The sequence below is a fragment of the Brachyistius frenatus genome, unplaced genomic scaffold (genome assembly GCF_029030835.1).
Source record: "Brachyistius frenatus isolate BFR_SWC_R1_liver_20210118 unplaced genomic scaffold, ASM2903083v1 Contig_296, whole genome shotgun sequence".
Lineage (NCBI taxonomy): Eukaryota > Metazoa > Chordata > Actinopteri > Embiotocidae > Brachyistius > Brachyistius frenatus.
In genome coordinates this window covers 245,229-261,942 of record NW_027210895.1, presented here as the reverse complement: position 1 = coordinate 261,942, position 16,714 = coordinate 245,229, and the positions used below count along the sequence as shown (strand labels likewise).

Here is a 16,714-nt window from a genome sequence, read left to right as displayed (position 1 = left end):
CCATGAAGAAATAGAAGCCAGATGAAGTCGAGCTCATCTGTCCTCACACACACACTGTCCTACTACAGTGGTTTCATGTATTGTGAGTTCAGGGCTGTGACACATCACACTTCATACTGATACAACTCTGCAGCAGGAGATAAACTCTGTCCTCATCTAAATATATAAAAATCACAGCCTGCAGCTTCACATGACGACAGAGATCAGAACTATGATCATATTTGGCCTGTTTAACTTTTATTTTCTCACATTTCCCCACTTGTTCCTTCTGTCCTACGATCAGCTCAGCAGTGGTTCTTTATCAGTAAATACAGTGAAACTGAACAGCAGAGTGAAGTAACGTTTCTCTGGTTAAACTTTCCTTTTCAGAAACACAGTGAACGGAGTTCTTCATGTCTGTCTGTGTGTGTTTCTCTGCAGCTTCTGTTCACATTAACTTTCTGGCTGCTGGTTCGTCAGTCGGTGAAGGAAAACTTCAGCAGGAAGAGGGAGACGTTCACACTGCTGCAGGAAGTCACTACAGGAGGTCAGACACACACACACACACACACACACACACACACACACACACACACACACACACACACACACACACACACACACACACACACACACACACACACACACACACACACACACACACACACACACACACACACACACACACACACACACACTCTCTCTCTCTCTCTCTCTCTCTCTCTCTCTCTCTCTCTCTCTATCTGTCTGTCTGTCTCTCTCTCTCTCTCTCTCTCTCTGAATACCTGACAGACAGAGAACAGTGGTGTCAGGTTCAGACTATGTCCTGACAGACGCTCTGTGTTACGGTCTAAAACTACCTTCTACTTTCAGCTTCATTTGTACATGAACACAAACTTCCTTCATAAGTGATGTGCACTGTTTGTATATAACCCCCCGCCCCCCATTACATCCTGTCCTGTTCAGAGGAGGGTCCCGGTAACGAGTCTGTGCTGAAGGTCCTGGGAGGCATCGTGATGAGCTCCTATGCTAAGTACTGGATCTATGTGTGTGGAGGGATGTTCATCATGGTGTCCTTCGCTGGGAAACTGGTGGCTTACAAGATCGTCTACATGCTGCTGTTCCTGCTCTGCCTGTGTCTCTACCAGGTGGGAACACGTTCAGCATCTCAACTCTCACAGTCACAACATTCATTTAATTAATTTAATTCTCACGTAGGGCCAAATGTTGTGTTTTTCTCAGGCATCTCTTCACTCTGTTCTAGTTCTGCATCAGTATTTAAAATCTTTATTCCAGTAATGTCTCGTACTGAGTACCTTGCTGCTTGTTCCTCAGGTGTACTACTCTCTGTGGCGCCGCCTGTTGAAGCTCTTCTGGTGGCTGGTTGTGGCCTACACCATGCTGGTCCTGATCTCCATCTACACCTACCAGTTCGAGGACTTCCCTGGATACTGGAGGAACTTCACCGGCTTCACAGAAGACCAGTACGTGCGGCTGTCTGAGGCCTGTTTCTATGAGCTGTTATCGGTCCTGCTGATGCCTCTACAGGCTGTGTTGAAGGTGTTTAATGAAGCTGTAATAATGGCGGTTCCCTCCTGTTGTCATCAGGCTGGCAGCGATCGGTCTGGAGACGTTCGCTCTGTCTGAACTCTTCACCAGCATCCTGATCCCTGGCTTCTTCCTGCTGGCCTGTATTCTCCAGCTGCACTATTTCCATAAGCCCTTCATGAGGATCACGGACCTGGAGTATGTTACACCCATACACAGGTACGGGATGATTAACATGTACATTCAAGCCTCTCTTTTTGTTTTCCGGAGTTTCCTGTCACGTTTAATTACCGACAGAATGAATAGTTCTGCTTATGAAATAAAAGTCTGTTTGATCGTCTCTCTGTAGAAAGAAGAACAGTGAGCGGACCGGGCAGCGCGGTTCTGATAATGTGGGTTTGAACTCTGAGGAGGAAGACCTGGTGACCAACGATGAAGAGTCTGAAGACGAAGGTAACGCAAACAGCTGTTTAAATTAAAGCCACATTTAAAATGACATTGTTGCTTATTGGTAAACACATTATTAATTATGTTGTTTTCTTGTGAATTATTTCAAATGAGCTGCTGAGAGATTTCTGGACCGTTGTCTTCTCTAAAGTATGAAAATAATCCTGTTTTATTTTTCATGTTTGTTCAGGTGGTTTAAAATATTTAACTCTATAAACAGGCATCTAAGTCTGAGTCAGACGTAAAGCTGACATGAATGTTTTTTCTGCAACAGTATTTTCTGTTTATTTAACTATGTTGGTCTTCAGCTTGTTTTCTAGACTGTAAAAAGTTTCTGATCTCATCTGATTTCTGTTTGTGTGTTCCTCCTGTCTGCTCCTCTTCCTCTTCCTCCATCCTCTCCTCCCCCGTTCAGTGGAGCTGGTTCCCAGTAAATGGGGTCTGGTGATGGACCGGTTACTGGTTCTGTCCAGAAGGTTCTCTGACATCCTCACCACAGTGCAGGTGTTTGTCTGGCAGCTCCTGGAGCTTCACATCCTCAAGATGGTGGCCTTCTGCTCTGTGTGGGTCGCACTTGGAGAGGTAAAGGCAGACGGGATGGACTTTATTGTAGCGTATTATACATACTGTAGCATCATTAAGAAGGAATGAAGCACGGAGACATGCAGACTGTCCTCTGTCCATTGTCCTTCAACATTTCCTGTGTTCATGAGCCAGCCTCTGTTCTCTAAGTGCTGTAACATACAGCTGCTGCCGGCCCGAAGGCCTGAAGAACTGTTCTGGTGCTGGATGTGCAGCTTTTTGGGGGAATGAATGCTTCTGTGTCCGACATTACATCCATTGTACGTACAGCCTGTACTGGTGTCAGCCTGAGAGGAAGGAGGAGCACATACCAGAGCTTTATTTATATCATATCACACTTTTATTTATTTATTTGTATTTGTTTGTGTGTTTTCTGACCTGTGTGTGTGTGTGTGTGTGTGTGTGTGTGTGTGTGTGTGTGTGTGTGTGTGTGTGTGTGTGTGTGTGTGTGTGTGTGTGTGTGTGTGTGTGTGTGTGTGTGTGTGTGTGTGTGTGTGTGTGTGTGTGTGTGTGCAGCCGTCTGTGATGAACCTGGTCCTGGTGGTGTTGTGGTCTCTGGCGATGCCCTACGGCCGCTTCAGGCCGATGGCCTCCTGTCTGTCCACCGTCTGGGTGTGTGTCATCATCGTGTGCAAGATGCTCTACCAGCTGAGTGTGGTCAACCCTGAGGATTACTCCAGGAACTGTACCGCTGTAAGACACACACACACACACACACACACACACACACACACACACACACACACTATACATATATATGCTACATTTATTCATTTTTTTCATTTTCGAACTTGTGATGCGTTTACTTGCAGCATTTCGTGGTCTCTTCTCACTTCATTGTGGTTCCATGACAGCCAGTGTTGTTTTGTTGTAGAGAGCCGACTCCCACACACACACACACACACACACACACACACACACACACACACACACACACACACACACACACACACACACACACACACACACACACACACACACACACACACACACACACACACACACACACACACACACACACAGAGTGACCTGACTCCGTATTAACGTGCTGCAGTAGATTGTCTTACAGCCTGAACCCATTTATCAAATCACAAACTCTTTTGGCAAAACCATAAATTGTTTTCACCGACACATTTGTCAGATCTCAGAGACTCTTTTTGCAAAACTTTACACACTCACTCATTAAAACACATTTTCACTGTGATGCACTTGTGAAGCATACTGGTGACCGCAAGGAGCAAAAGTTGAACTCAATTAAACCTCAGCTGCATCATACAGATGTTTCAGTGCTACTGTACATACAGATGTTTCAGTGCTGCTGTACATACAGATGTTTCAGCCCTACTGTACATACAGCTGTGTTTTCTATTTTTTTGATGCCGTGCGTCACGACTGCTCATTAGTGTTTTCATTTTTCTGGTTCGGAGCATGATGCGATGACATATTTTGGTTTTGAGTGCAGATAAAAACTGTTTTGAGGGCAAATGTTTGGTTTTTGCAAGAAGTGTCAGAGTTTTTGTGAATGTAGTCTGAAAATTGGGTTTAGTGCTCACAGTTTTAAATTTTAATGAAATCTTTGACTTCCTCTTTCCTTCGCAGCCTCTGCTGAATGAAACCACCCTGTCACCAAAGGAGATGATGAACTCCACTCTGTATCACGGACCAGTGGATCCAGCCAAATGGTTCGGCATCAGGAAAGATGCTACAGCACTGGGATACAGCCAGGTGTGTTCATGTTTACTAAAAGCTGCAGATGATGAAGCCGGGTGGATGTAAAACATAAACACAAATGTAAATATGTCAGGCACTGAAAGTAAAGCTGCTTTTAAAAAAAATACTGCGAAGAATAGTTTTTTATACTTATCCATGGATTTATAAAACAGGAGAAAAATACTCAAATTAATATTGACAGTGAGCAGCTTCGCCTTTAAAAATTAAAGGACAGATGATGATCGCAAACCTGGCAGCACACGTGACAAAGATGTAAAAACTGTCGACGCTTATAAGCATCTTGTAACTGCGTTTGACTCCCGTCATTGACTGAAAGTCTTCGCCTCCACCTGACGGCGTCCATGAGGTCCTCTGTTGATGTGCTTTGTGTTTCAGAACCATCTAATAGTTCTGATGCTGCTGGTGTTCGAGGCCACCGTCTACCGTCACCAGGCTCACCACTACCGCCAGCTGCAGCGGTCCCCTCCCCCCATCCCCACTCTCTTCCCAGCCGCCACCAGGGACACGTTGGACCAGGGCCTCGTCCCCTGCTTCAAGTACATGCTCAACTACGCCTTCTACAAGTTTGGGTTGGAGGTAGCTTCATTTATGACCTTTGACCTTTTCTACCAAACAACAAGAGAATTTTTGCAGGAAGAGTTTTCTGCTGCAGTATTTTAGATGTTTTACAAAAAGGAGATGCTTCACTGATGTGACGTCATCTAGACTTTCAGACTTTCTTTATTTTTTTTTATTTTTTTTTAAAGATTTGCTTCCTGATGACGGTGAACGTGATCGGCCAGCGGATGAACTTCCTGGTGATAATCCACGGCTGTTGGTTGGTCGCCATCCTAGTGAGGCGGCGACGTGCAGCTATTGCTCAGATCTGGCCCAGATACTGTCTGTTCCTGTCCATCTTCATGATCTACCAGTACCTTCTGTGTGTTGGGATGCCGCCCGCTCTCTGCATCGGTGAGCAGTAAATACCAGAGGAGATCATCTCCTTGACAACGAATCTTAGATCACAGTCTGCTTAAAGGAAACGATAGTCCACATTAGTAACGGCAGACTTGTATGAACTTCTTTAATCAGTGCATCCTCTTCTCTCCCTGAGTGTCTCTGAGTGTTTCTGAGTGTTTCTGAGTGTTTGTGTGTACGTTGTGCTGCAGACTACCCGTGGCGCTGGAAAACTCGAGTGTTGATGAACTCAGCTCTCATTAAGTGGATCTACCTGCCCGACTTCTACACTCTACCCAACTCCAAAAACCTCATCGGTCAGTCTGAGTGTGTCTGTGTGTTCATCCATTAGTCCCACTGAAACCTCCTCACCTCGCAGTTTGGTGTTTCAAAAAAGAGATTAAAACATCATCATCTCTTTACTTTAGCTTTTAACTTGCCCCTCCCGAAGCTCTCCTGCACTTTGAACTACCGCACCTTTATAATGAATATTGCTTGATTTCGTATTTTAACTCAATTTGTGTTTAAGTTTATGCATTTCATCTGTTCTTTTTTACATTTTATTTCTTGTCTATATTTTAAAATTGTCCTTTATATGTGAAACACTGCATGTCATTTTCTTGCTGTAAAGTACTTTGAGCTGCGAAGGTGCCTTACAAATACAGTTTATTATTGTTATTATTATGATACTGTAAATTCTAATCTCATCTCAAAGATCAGAGTTTTATCTCACATCTGAAGCAGTTCTCCTCTCTGATCGGCACGTTTCACATTTTTGTAGATGTTTGTTGTTTAAAGTCGACTCTTACTGTGTTTACTGTTGTCATAGTAACTTCAGCGTAGTGCCCATCCACCACTTTAATCCATGAATCCAGCAGCCGAGACAAACACTGAGCTGTCTCTATAATAGAAGTACTGTTTGCACTCATTAGAAGCGGTTCTGTTCATATGTTCTGTCTGATGGTTGAAGTGCTGCAGCGGCTCAGAGAGCAGCTTCCCCTCATTGTGGAAAAACTTTCATGTGAAGAATCTGTGATGGATTTAAATGACACAAGTTCAACAGCAAAGGACAGAAGTGTAGAAGTAGAAGTTCAAATCTGCACTTTTCTTCATCTTTATTTGTTCCAGCGTCCCATAAGCTCCACCCACAATCCTGTCTCGGAACCAGAGTGGGTGTTCCAAGCATGTGACAATGATGACGACGACGATGATGATGATGATGATAACCATGATGATGAGGATAACAGTGTGTTGTGTTGCTGTGTGTCCACAGCGGACTTTGTGCTGCTGATGTGTGCGTCCCAGCAGTGGAAGGTGTTCGAGTGTGAGCACACGGAGGACTGGATGGTTCTCGCAGGAGAGAACACGGACGAACCAGAACCGATGGAAGGACGACTGTTCAACCCGGCACCCAACTTCATCAACAGCAGGTAAATACTTCATTACTGCAGAGAAATACTTCAATACTATAGGTAAATACTTCATTATTACAGGTAAATACTTAATTAGATACTGCAGGTAAATACTTCATTACTACAGGTAAATACTTCATTAGATACTGCAGGTAAATACTTCATTACTGCAGGAAAATACTTCAATACTGCAGCTAAATACTTCATTACTGCAGGTAAATACTTCATCAACTGCTGCTGCGACTTTTCAAAATAAAAGCTCTCCAGTTTCACACAGGGTCCAGACATATACAGGTTTAGACGTGTTGGTTTCAGGGTCCCAATTGAAGGGAAACACTGGATTTTATTAAATCTAATATTAGAACGATTTATTGGACACTTTTCGAACTAGTTTGACCCCACCATGCTGTGTGCACCACAGTAGGTATTTAGGGGACATCTGTGTAACTGTAGATACAGAAAATACCCCATTTTGTTCTTATTAACATAAAAGATGCTGATTCCGCTGGTTTGGGTGGAGCTCAGCTATGTGAAAAAATGTTATAAACACGAGGAGCTCTGAGATAAAAAAAAAAATAAAAAAAGTTGGAGACTCGTGCACTTTGACACCAACAGCAGATTTAGTTTTGTCTTCTTGGAGACTCTTTTTTTAACAGTATTTTTTTTCTTTTTTACTCTATTTACGGGATCGGTCGTTAATAGTCCAACCACTGTAGATGATGGTCTCCACGGTGGGCAAACAGAGCGGAAGGATTTATTTCAGATCATTTGGAAACCTTTTTTAATCCCATCAGACTCACCGACCTTTTTTCTGACGGTCTCAGGGAGCTCTTTATATTTTGGTATGATGACACCTCATACTTCAACAGCAGCTTATTCTGTTCTGCTCAGATCTGAAAACAAAGATGAAACTTTAACTGCATTTTGTCTCCCTGTCCTGCTCTCTTCTCAAACAGCCTCCCTGTTGCTCTGATTTAAAATGTTCTGACATGAAACAAGTGTTCGTTGTCCTCCTCAGGAGTTACCTCGACATGGCTAAAGTTCTGGTGTTCCGTCACTTCTTCTGGTTTGTGCTGTCGGTGGTCTTCATCACGGGGGCCACCAGGATCTCTGTGTTTGGACTGGGCTACCTGCTCGCCTGCTTCTTCTTTCTGCTGTTTGGAACGCGGCTACTGGTCAAATCGTCCAGGACCCGCCTCACGCTGTGGGACTGCCTCATCATCTACAACGTGGCCGTCATCGTATCCAAAAATCTCTTATCTGTGAGTAGCAGCACTTCATTTATGGAACGTGTTAATAAACACACTTTGGGTTCAGGAACAGCTGCAGCTTCCTCAGAAGCTTTTCATTTGAAAAGTGGCCCTGCCCCCTTCCTCTATGGAGCCAAGATGGCGACCGTTTAGGGTGGAAAGTGTTCATAGTTTCACATTTCTTTTTTGGACCGCTTTGAGTGCTTCATCCTGGAACTTGTAGTGAACTGATGTTTCTGCACTGACAGTGTGAACACACTGATGAGTGTTAGTACACTAGTACAACATCTGGAACACAAATACAACATCTGGAACATGAATACAACATCTGGAACTCAGCACGAGTGTTTGTTGACTTTTAAAATGTGAGGTTGTGTTATTATTTACGGAGAGTCTTATCCATGAAGAGTCCCGTCAGACTGTGAGAAAAGTTCATACCAAAGACTTCCTCTTTGCACAAAGATGAGAGAACTTTTACAGAGGGACTGAGAAACCCCAGTGCATTATGGGATGTCATGTCATATCAAGGGAAACACTCCATCAGATAGTAGAATACCTTCGCTGTGCAATATAAAAGGGAAATACGTGTGTGAAGGTAAAGACACTGACCTCTGACCTGTGTTTCTGTGTGTGTGTGTGTGTGTGTGTGTGTGTGTGTGTGTGTGTGTGTGTGTGTGTGTGTGTGTGTGTGTGTGTGTGTGTGTGTGTGTGTGTGTGTGTGTGTGTTTCAGATCCTTGCGTGTGTGTTTGTGTTTCAGATGCAGAATGGTTTCTGTTGGGTCATTCAGCTCTTCAGCTTGGTCTGCACAGTCAAAGGATACTATGATCGTAAGTGCCTTAATAATCTCCGTACATACTTCTTCATGTATTTAATCAGATATGATTTGTTTATTCTATTGTGTTTGATACTGATATGTCTCAGGATGTTTGGTTCATGAAGGACAAATTATTTGGTTTTAAAAGTTGTAAAGTAAGTTGTAAAATAGAATCTCTCTTTTCTGCACAAAGTCGATGGTGAAACTTTAAATATTGATCGTATTTCATCATGGAGGTGTTCAAGTGCCGAGTCATGTCTCTTTAATTACTCGTCTATTGGCCTGCTGTGTGACAGACAGTCACTCCTGACCTCTGACGGATTCGTTGGTTCTGTTTGTTCCCGACAGCGAACTCGGTGAGCGATAAGACCTGCAGCCTCCCGGTGGAAGAGGCCGGCATCATCTGGGACGGGATCTGCTTCCTCTGCCTGCTGCTGCAGAGGAGGGTCTTCCTCAGTTTCTACTTCCTGCATGTGACGGCCGAGCTGCAGGCTTCTGCTAAACAGGCCTCGAGGTACGAGTCAGCATAGAGACGACCGACCGACTGACTGCTGATGTCATGGTTCTGATGGTTCGGGTGGTTTTAATCATCCAGTCACCAGATGGAAGGAACAAAGATAAAGATTTATCTCTGTTACATATGATCATTTTGTTTTAATACTGTGAGGACAAAATCTCAGGTCACAAGCCCAAAAATGTAGAATGTGATGTGAGTTTAGAATAATATTGTCTTCAAGTTTGTTCCTGAACTTTGGGGACGAAACATGTAAGAGGCATGATGGAAGGAGACGTTTTTAATCTTCAGCACCATGTTCAGGGTCAGACAGCAGTGAGGGACACATTCACCTGAAGAACTGCGTCCACAGAGTATCAGATATACATATATGAGCTGCCACCACCTGGTGTAAACTCCACCCACCAGGTGTAAACTCCACCCACCAGTTTCAGGTGACACCAGGTTCAAGTGACCGAGGTTCTGGGGGGGGGGGGGGGGGGGGGGGGGGGGGGGGGGGGGGGGGGGGGGGGGGGGGGGGGGGGGGGGGGGGGGGGGGGGGGGGGGGGGGGGGGGGGGGGGGGGGGGGGGGGGGGGGGGGGGGGGGGGGGGGGGGGGGGGGGGGGGGGGGGGGGGGGGGGGGGGGGGGGGGGGGGGGGGGGGGGGGGGGGGGGGGGGGGGGGGGGGGGGGGGGGGGGGGGGGGGGGGGGGGGGGGGGGGGGGGGGGGGGGGTGACAGAAGATAAACACACATCATCGTGACAGAGATGGAGAGTCAGCCCCTTCCTGTTTTAATGTCTGCTCTCACCTGAACATGATGACATGTCAGAACCAGAACAGAGTCAGTCCAACTCTACAGACACCTGAGACGCCTTCTGTGTTTGTTGAGATGAAGCTCCTGTGAGGATTGACCTTCCTGATGTCATTTACCTGCTGTGACCTCCCTGTGACCTCCCTGTGACCTCTCTGTGACCTCTCTGATGTCATTTACCTGCTGATGAACGTCCTGACCGCTGCTTCTTTCCTCCAGAGGCTTTGAGCTCTTCCGAGCGAGCATCGTGAAGAACATCAAGTTCCACCAACAGACTGAGAGGAAGTCTCTGTCTCAGCTCAAGAGATCGTAAGTTTCTCTGGTTCAGAAGTCGGTTTTTGTTCAGAGTATTTTAAAGAACATAAAAAACACGAGACAGGTTGAGGATCTTCAAAAGGAAACACATTCATCAGATTCATCACCAACTGTGTTACATGATATATGAATTAAATCTGCATTAAACAGTATTTCATGTAATACTTACGGTTAAATAAAGAAGTGATCAGGGCCTGAGGGTTACCTGCTGGATTACAATTCTATTCTAACCTTTTTTAATTTGCCCGTAGCAGATATTATAAACTGATTATAATATTTAATCATAAACCGTTATAAATTGAAACCAGATTCAAATCATTTTTTTGAATCTTCTCTCAGGATGCAGAGAATTCGCTCCAAGCAGCAGAAGCACAGAGACGGACACAAACCCAGCGAACGCTCCAGCAGAAGGCCGACTGCAGGTACGACTCGGTGGTCAACACGTGTTCCACACAGGAAACATACATGTAAACTGGTTTCACTGCAGACGAAGCTCCTCCAGGGTTTAATCAGTGTGATCTTAGGAAACCCTGAACTCAGCATCATTCACCAAGTTAGATTTCAATGTTTGCCTTCGTTGTTGGTCCCCTGATTCCTGTTTAAATAGTGATGTCAGTCTGCTGGTCTGTCCTCAGTACATTTTACAGCTGTAATTAATTCGCAGAATAATGAAATATCCAAAATAACATTGGTACCTTTATTCCTGCTACGTTTGTATGAAGAAAATACAGAACCAGTTCCACTTTAATGACCCAATGAAGTCTCCTCTTCACCACGTCTTTATCTGCGCGGTGAGATCAGCAACATGACAGCAGGTTTCTCTTCTCGTTTCCTTCTAGAGATCCAAACGGACAAGAAGAGGTCCAGGAAGAAGAAGTGGCACCAGCCGTGGTTGGACCACGCTACAGGTAGGACAGGTGAAAAAAAACATCCGATAAGTTCCATCGACAGTAAAAAAACAAAATAAAAGTCTCATCGAATCTTCATCAACAGAATCTTTTAGCTCCTGTAAACACAATAAATTATAACATTTCCTTTATTTATTTATTGAAAACACTCATTTTTAACATTCCCGCTGCAGTTGGACAAAGAACTGCTACAGACGTGTTTAACGACAGCCACAGTCTGAGGATGTCTCCGTCAACCCTCTGACCTCTGACCGACTCTAAACTTTGAAGTTTCTCCGTTCACGTCAGTCAGTAGTAGATTTCCATCGATCTTTAGAGTCGTTGTCCTGCTGCATCTCACAGCTTCTACACAAAAACACAAATAATTCTGTCTGTTTTATGCATTCAGGCGATGTTTTTGGAAATCAAGAAATACATTGTCTCCAGAAGTGCAGGATTAAACCTTCTCCTGGCATTAAATAAAGACAGAAGTGGCACAATAAATCATAATATTGAATTAAAATAATTGTAGAACTGCACAACACTCGAATTGAACTGAGAGATGAGCAGTTCATCGCAGCCTTATGGACAAGATATGGGATAGATAGAGAGAGAGAGAGAGAGAGAGAGAGAGAGAGAGAGAGAGAGAGAGAGAGAGAGAGATATGGACAAGAAAAATATAAATATTTGTCAAATAGTAGCAGTTATAATAGTGTATTTTACAAATGTACACAAATCCAGATCATTCTGTACTTTTTCTGCCCATCATGACATTCTGACATCATAACATGGTGTCACATGGTTGTAACATGTTTGTCCTGCTCCCAGTGCTGCACTCAGGAGAGTACTACCTGTTTGAATCCGACAGTGAGGATGAGGAGGAGCAGCAGTCTGAAGAGCAGAAGCCTCAGAAACTGACTGCCTGTCAGGTCAGACAGCCGACTCACACTTTGCGTTCAGGGAATGATTCATATCACGACCTGCATTACATCAGAGAGTTTCATGGTGAAACTTGTCGTGTGTTTTCTCTGCAGCTGGCGTACCAGGCCTGGGTGAGCAGCGTGAAAACAGCCCTGAGAGAACGTCAGAGACGCCAGAGACAGATGAAGAGGACGGAGAGGACGGAGACAAACAGACAGGAGGGGACGGACTCGCAGCAGGAGGACTTCACTGTCAAAGGTTCCACTTTCTTACATCCGTTTCATTAGCAGGAGGTCAGAACACGAAGGAGGAACATGTGTGTGTTACATTTCACCCTGCTGCTCATCGTTTTAATGTCCAGTGCTGCAGATCGACTGTTCATCATTAAACAGTTGGAGCCTGATATTTCCCTCAGGAGGTGAATAAGACCTCAGTGCTGCCGTGCAGTGTGTCCTGTTTTTATAGACATTAAGCTGGATGAGTCACTGTAATATCAAACTCTTTAATTACTCACACATGTAGAAAAAGCCCAGAGTTGATATGAAAATGTTTATTTATAAATAGAGGCCAGATGTGAACAGACAGATTTCGGTGGTTGTTCGGCTCCTGTTGAGGTGTGAAACTCTGTTTTACAGTCTCTGCAGGCTTAACATGGAGCTGATGAGCTTGTCACAGTGTGTGACTAAAGTAACGTCACATAAGGTTGTTATAACCTGTGAAATAAAACAGGTGCAGGCCGTTGTCAAAGCAACCAAATACCACTGACCAATCAGGAAGAGGAAAGTGACAGGAAACAGTTTCAGGTTTATTTGTATCGTAGTTTCATCCAGTCTGACGTGTACACGTAGAGCAGATCACACACACACACACACACACACACACACACACACACACACACACACACACACACACACACACACACACACACACACACACACACTAATGAAAGTGTTGACATAGTGTGTGTGTGTTTGTGTGCAGGTTGTACAGACAATGTTTTTGAGGAGGCGATCGTTCAGGATGAGGAGGAGGATCCAGAGGAACACCAGTCTGGTAGGTTCACATCATATTCACCTCCTCCATCAGCAGGCTGCTGCTTCCACTCCACTGTGTGTGTGTGTGTGTGTGTGTGTGTGTGTGTGTGTGTGTGTGTGTGTGTGTGTGTGTGTGTGTGTGTGTGTGTGTGTGTGTGTGTGTGTGTGTTTATTCTTCTGTATTATATTAAAACATAACTGACAGAAAATGAGTCTCTGAATAAAACGGATACATTTTCAAACAGCTTTTCAATTGTAATGATATTATAACATTTTTGTATTTGTTTTTTATGCATTTGCATTATTATTATTATCATTATTTTTATGATGATGATGACGATGACGATTATTATTATTATTATTACATTATTTTGGTGGGAAGCACAATCCCATATTTTTACACCGGGAACACAAATTTCACCAAAGTGTCATTATGTAAACATTTGCTGATAGTCACAGATTTTAGGAGTTCGAATGAGCCCAGGTGGACAGCTCTGAGCACAGGTAGGAATTCCCATGATGCATTGAGGATACACTGACATCATGTTTAAAACCTTCAGCTTCTCCAAAACATATCTATCATTAAAAGTTGGTCGAATTCGTGACCAAACAATCAAAGTGAAGACAAAAGCGCACTGAGGCAGAGTTCAATATAATATCAGAATTACTGTTTATCAAAAACAAAACAGCAGACTGGGAGCTGTTATCACACATAAACCCAGACGGACCCCTGCTGGGTTTGAAGCTTTATTCCTTGTTTCATCATTCCTGAACTTTCCTCCATTATTCCCTGATGTCAACACAATCTTGGTCTTCAGCACTCTGCACAGAGTTGCACTTACATCATCCGCAGTACATCCTGAAACCCTGATGTTTCTCCATGAGAAGACATTCTGTTTACATTTTATTCACCATTATCTCTGGAATGTTGGAAACACGCCCTCCGAACTAAACACATTTAATCTAACATTATTTCTGCAATGTATAAGTTAAAAATAGATAAGAATAAAGGACTCATTGTCCTGAACTGTCCGCTGGTGATCGGATTGTCCTGCTGATGTCAGGTGTGAGCAGGGTGGAAACGCACACTGCTGCCTGATTGGAGGATTTCTGCAGATGTAATATTGTGTACTAACAACTGCTTAAACTTTTACTATCTACATACATTATAGGAGAAAATGCACGCACAGATTTTCAAAGTGAAACTCAGACCGTTGCAGGGACTGAACTTCTAACTGTAACAGCAGCATCAGTCTCCACCAGTTATTATTTGTTTCCTTCACTGTGCCACCACGCCTCTGTCTCCGTGTGCTGCAGGTCACGGGGAGATGGTTCAGAGGATCCTGGACATCCTGCGCTTCTTGTGGGCCATAGTTCTGGCCATGGTGGACGGGTTGACTCAGTGGCTCAATCTGCTGACCAAGCAGTACCGAGAGACATCGACCGTTCTGTGCAATGAACGCTACTTCATCATCCACAAGATTCAGCAGGTAGACACACAGCACCGAGTGTGTTCTGGTTCTGAGCACACACGCACACACACACACACACACACACACACACACACACACACACACACACACACACACACACACACACACACACACACACACACTTTAACTTGTGTGTGTGATTTGCAGCACCAGACAGCCTCCACAGACGAGCAGCTGTCTGACGACAGTGAACGGTCCACACTGGAGACATGTCTGGATGAGGCCGATGCAGAAAGCTCCACCAGATACAGGTCAGTGTCGTGTGTGTGTGTCGTGTGTGTGTGTCGTGTGTGTGCCGGTGTGTGTGCCGGTATACTTATTATAACATAATTATTATATGATATTTCTGTGCAATAATCCACATTTGGTCCTCACTTTTCATGTGTTTGTGTGTGTCAGCTGCCTGGAGGTGGACAGCAGGGGTGTGACAGGCTGGTCTACACCCAGGCCGAGGCTCAACAGCACCGGGAACCTTCTGAGTCCAGAACCAGAACCTCCATCCAGCGCCATGGAGTTACTGCCTGAACCGTCCAAACAACAAAAACACCGGCACTCCAGAACCGCCAGCGAGCTGCTGGGAGACAGGTACGATGAAATGAAATAAAAACAGATCTGTAGCTTCAGTTATTAAATGCTTGGTGATGAATGCAGTGATATTTGTGTTTCCCTCGTGTCTCTGCAGGCAGTTCTTCATCGAGGAGCTGGAACAGAGCCGAGAGTTCTTCAACAACCAGAGCCGTCTGCTGAAGCTGCTGTTCGCTTTGTACAACCTGCTGTCGGCCAACTCCGAGCTCGTCTGCTACTTCATCCTGGTGTTGAACAACGTGGTCAGCGCCTCCGTCATCTCCCTGGTCCTGCCCATACTGGTGTTCCTGTGGGCCATGCTGGCTGTTCCCAGACCGACCAAGAAGTTCTGGATGACCGCTATAGTCTACACAGAGGTATGAACACTTCACACACTTCACACACCATCACCAACAGACGACGGACATATTTCAGTGCATTCACTAAAACAAACAGCGAAGCATCAGGAGCAAAACAGAACAAGAGTTCAAAACACAAGCATGTCTCATTTTGTTGATCTACCAACATCTCTCAATATTATTGAAATGACTGTGTCTGTGTCTCTGTGTCTCTGTCTCTCTGTCTCTCCGTCTCCGTCCAGGTGATGGTGGTGGTGAAGTACATCTTCCAGTTCGGCTTCTTTCCCTGGAACAGTGCTTATGAGATGATGCTGAATGAAGACAAGCCGTTCTTCCCTCCTCGTATCCTCGGCCTGGAGAAGACAGACAACTACATCAGATATGATCTCCTTCAGCTGCTGGTGCTGTTCTTCCACAGATCGCTGCTCATGGTCAGTTAATGTATAAATATATCAGCCGTTACGACGCAGGTGACAGAATGACTGCAGGTACAGTCAGGAGACTTTTATTTCAGGAGACCCTTTGGTTGGTGAAACTTGATGTCTAGCCGAGAACTTTGTTTTTCCCAAAGACTCAGTGTCACATGGGAACTCTGAAGTACCCATCAAGAGTTTGGACACACCATTCATTCATTCAGGTCATTCAGGTCAGAGTCATTCAGGGCATGTTCTTTATTTTTACTATTTCCTATACATTCACACAAAACTAAATGGCACTGATGGAGTAATCAAAGAAAAATGAGCTTTTAAATTTGAGACCTTTTGACTTGATGACAGTTTTGCAGACTCGTCGTTCTGTCAGCTTTGTGAGGTCGTCTGGAGCTCTTCCAACAGTACGAAGGAGTTCACACATAAACAAAATGATATTATGAACTGATGAGTTGTGATACAGCTTATTTAAAGTAATTACACCACATCAGCAGCAGATACTGTCTTTATCCAGCACATCATATCACACCACTTTGACCGTCTGTATCTCAGCATGTCCTCATCTCTAACAGCCTCCACAGATGATTCATAAGAACAAACAAACAAACAACAACATGCCACACAAAGGTGATTTGTAGAGCACATTTCAACAACAAGCCAATTCAAAGTGCTTCACATAAAACCATTAAAAGCATCAAAACATAAGGCAA

General features: G+C 44.5%; 1 protein-coding gene across 2 annotated transcripts in view; it reads left to right on the top strand.

The window, feature by feature from the left end:
- The window catches only part of piezo1 (piezo type mechanosensitive ion channel component 1 (Er blood group)), a 71,700-nt gene that overhangs the window by 41,123 nt on the left and 13,863 nt on the right, over window positions 1-16,714 (top strand). For both annotated transcript variants that reach the window (XM_069722593.1, XM_069722592.1), the window contains exons 13-38: window positions 421-526; window positions 946-1,127; window positions 1,315-1,463; window positions 1,588-1,746; window positions 1,877-1,980; window positions 2,390-2,556; window positions 3,073-3,249; window positions 4,156-4,281; window positions 4,663-4,863; window positions 5,034-5,238; window positions 5,436-5,540; window positions 6,497-6,653; window positions 7,654-7,897; window positions 8,617-8,713; window positions 9,049-9,214; window positions 10,223-10,312; window positions 10,658-10,740; window positions 11,158-11,226; window positions 12,034-12,134; window positions 12,240-12,384; window positions 13,108-13,179; window positions 14,478-14,650; window positions 14,801-14,904; window positions 15,053-15,238; window positions 15,336-15,594; window positions 15,819-16,007. In XM_069722593.1, the coding sequence (XP_069578694.1) occupies window positions 421-526; window positions 946-1,127; window positions 1,315-1,463; window positions 1,588-1,746; window positions 1,877-1,980; window positions 2,390-2,556; window positions 3,073-3,249; window positions 4,156-4,281; window positions 4,663-4,863; window positions 5,034-5,238; window positions 5,436-5,540; window positions 6,497-6,653; window positions 7,654-7,897; window positions 8,617-8,713; window positions 9,049-9,214; window positions 10,223-10,312; window positions 10,658-10,740; window positions 11,158-11,226; window positions 12,034-12,134; window positions 12,240-12,384; window positions 13,108-13,179; window positions 14,478-14,650; window positions 14,801-14,904; window positions 15,053-15,238; window positions 15,336-15,594; window positions 15,819-16,007 (3,816 nt within the window). The remainder of the gene's footprint in view (window positions 1-420; window positions 527-945; window positions 1,128-1,314; window positions 1,464-1,587; window positions 1,747-1,876; window positions 1,981-2,389; window positions 2,557-3,072; window positions 3,250-4,155; window positions 4,282-4,662; window positions 4,864-5,033; window positions 5,239-5,435; window positions 5,541-6,496; window positions 6,654-7,653; window positions 7,898-8,616; window positions 8,714-9,048; window positions 9,215-10,222; window positions 10,313-10,657; window positions 10,741-11,157; window positions 11,227-12,033; window positions 12,135-12,239; window positions 12,385-13,107; window positions 13,180-14,477; window positions 14,651-14,800; window positions 14,905-15,052; window positions 15,239-15,335; window positions 15,595-15,818; window positions 16,008-16,714) is intronic.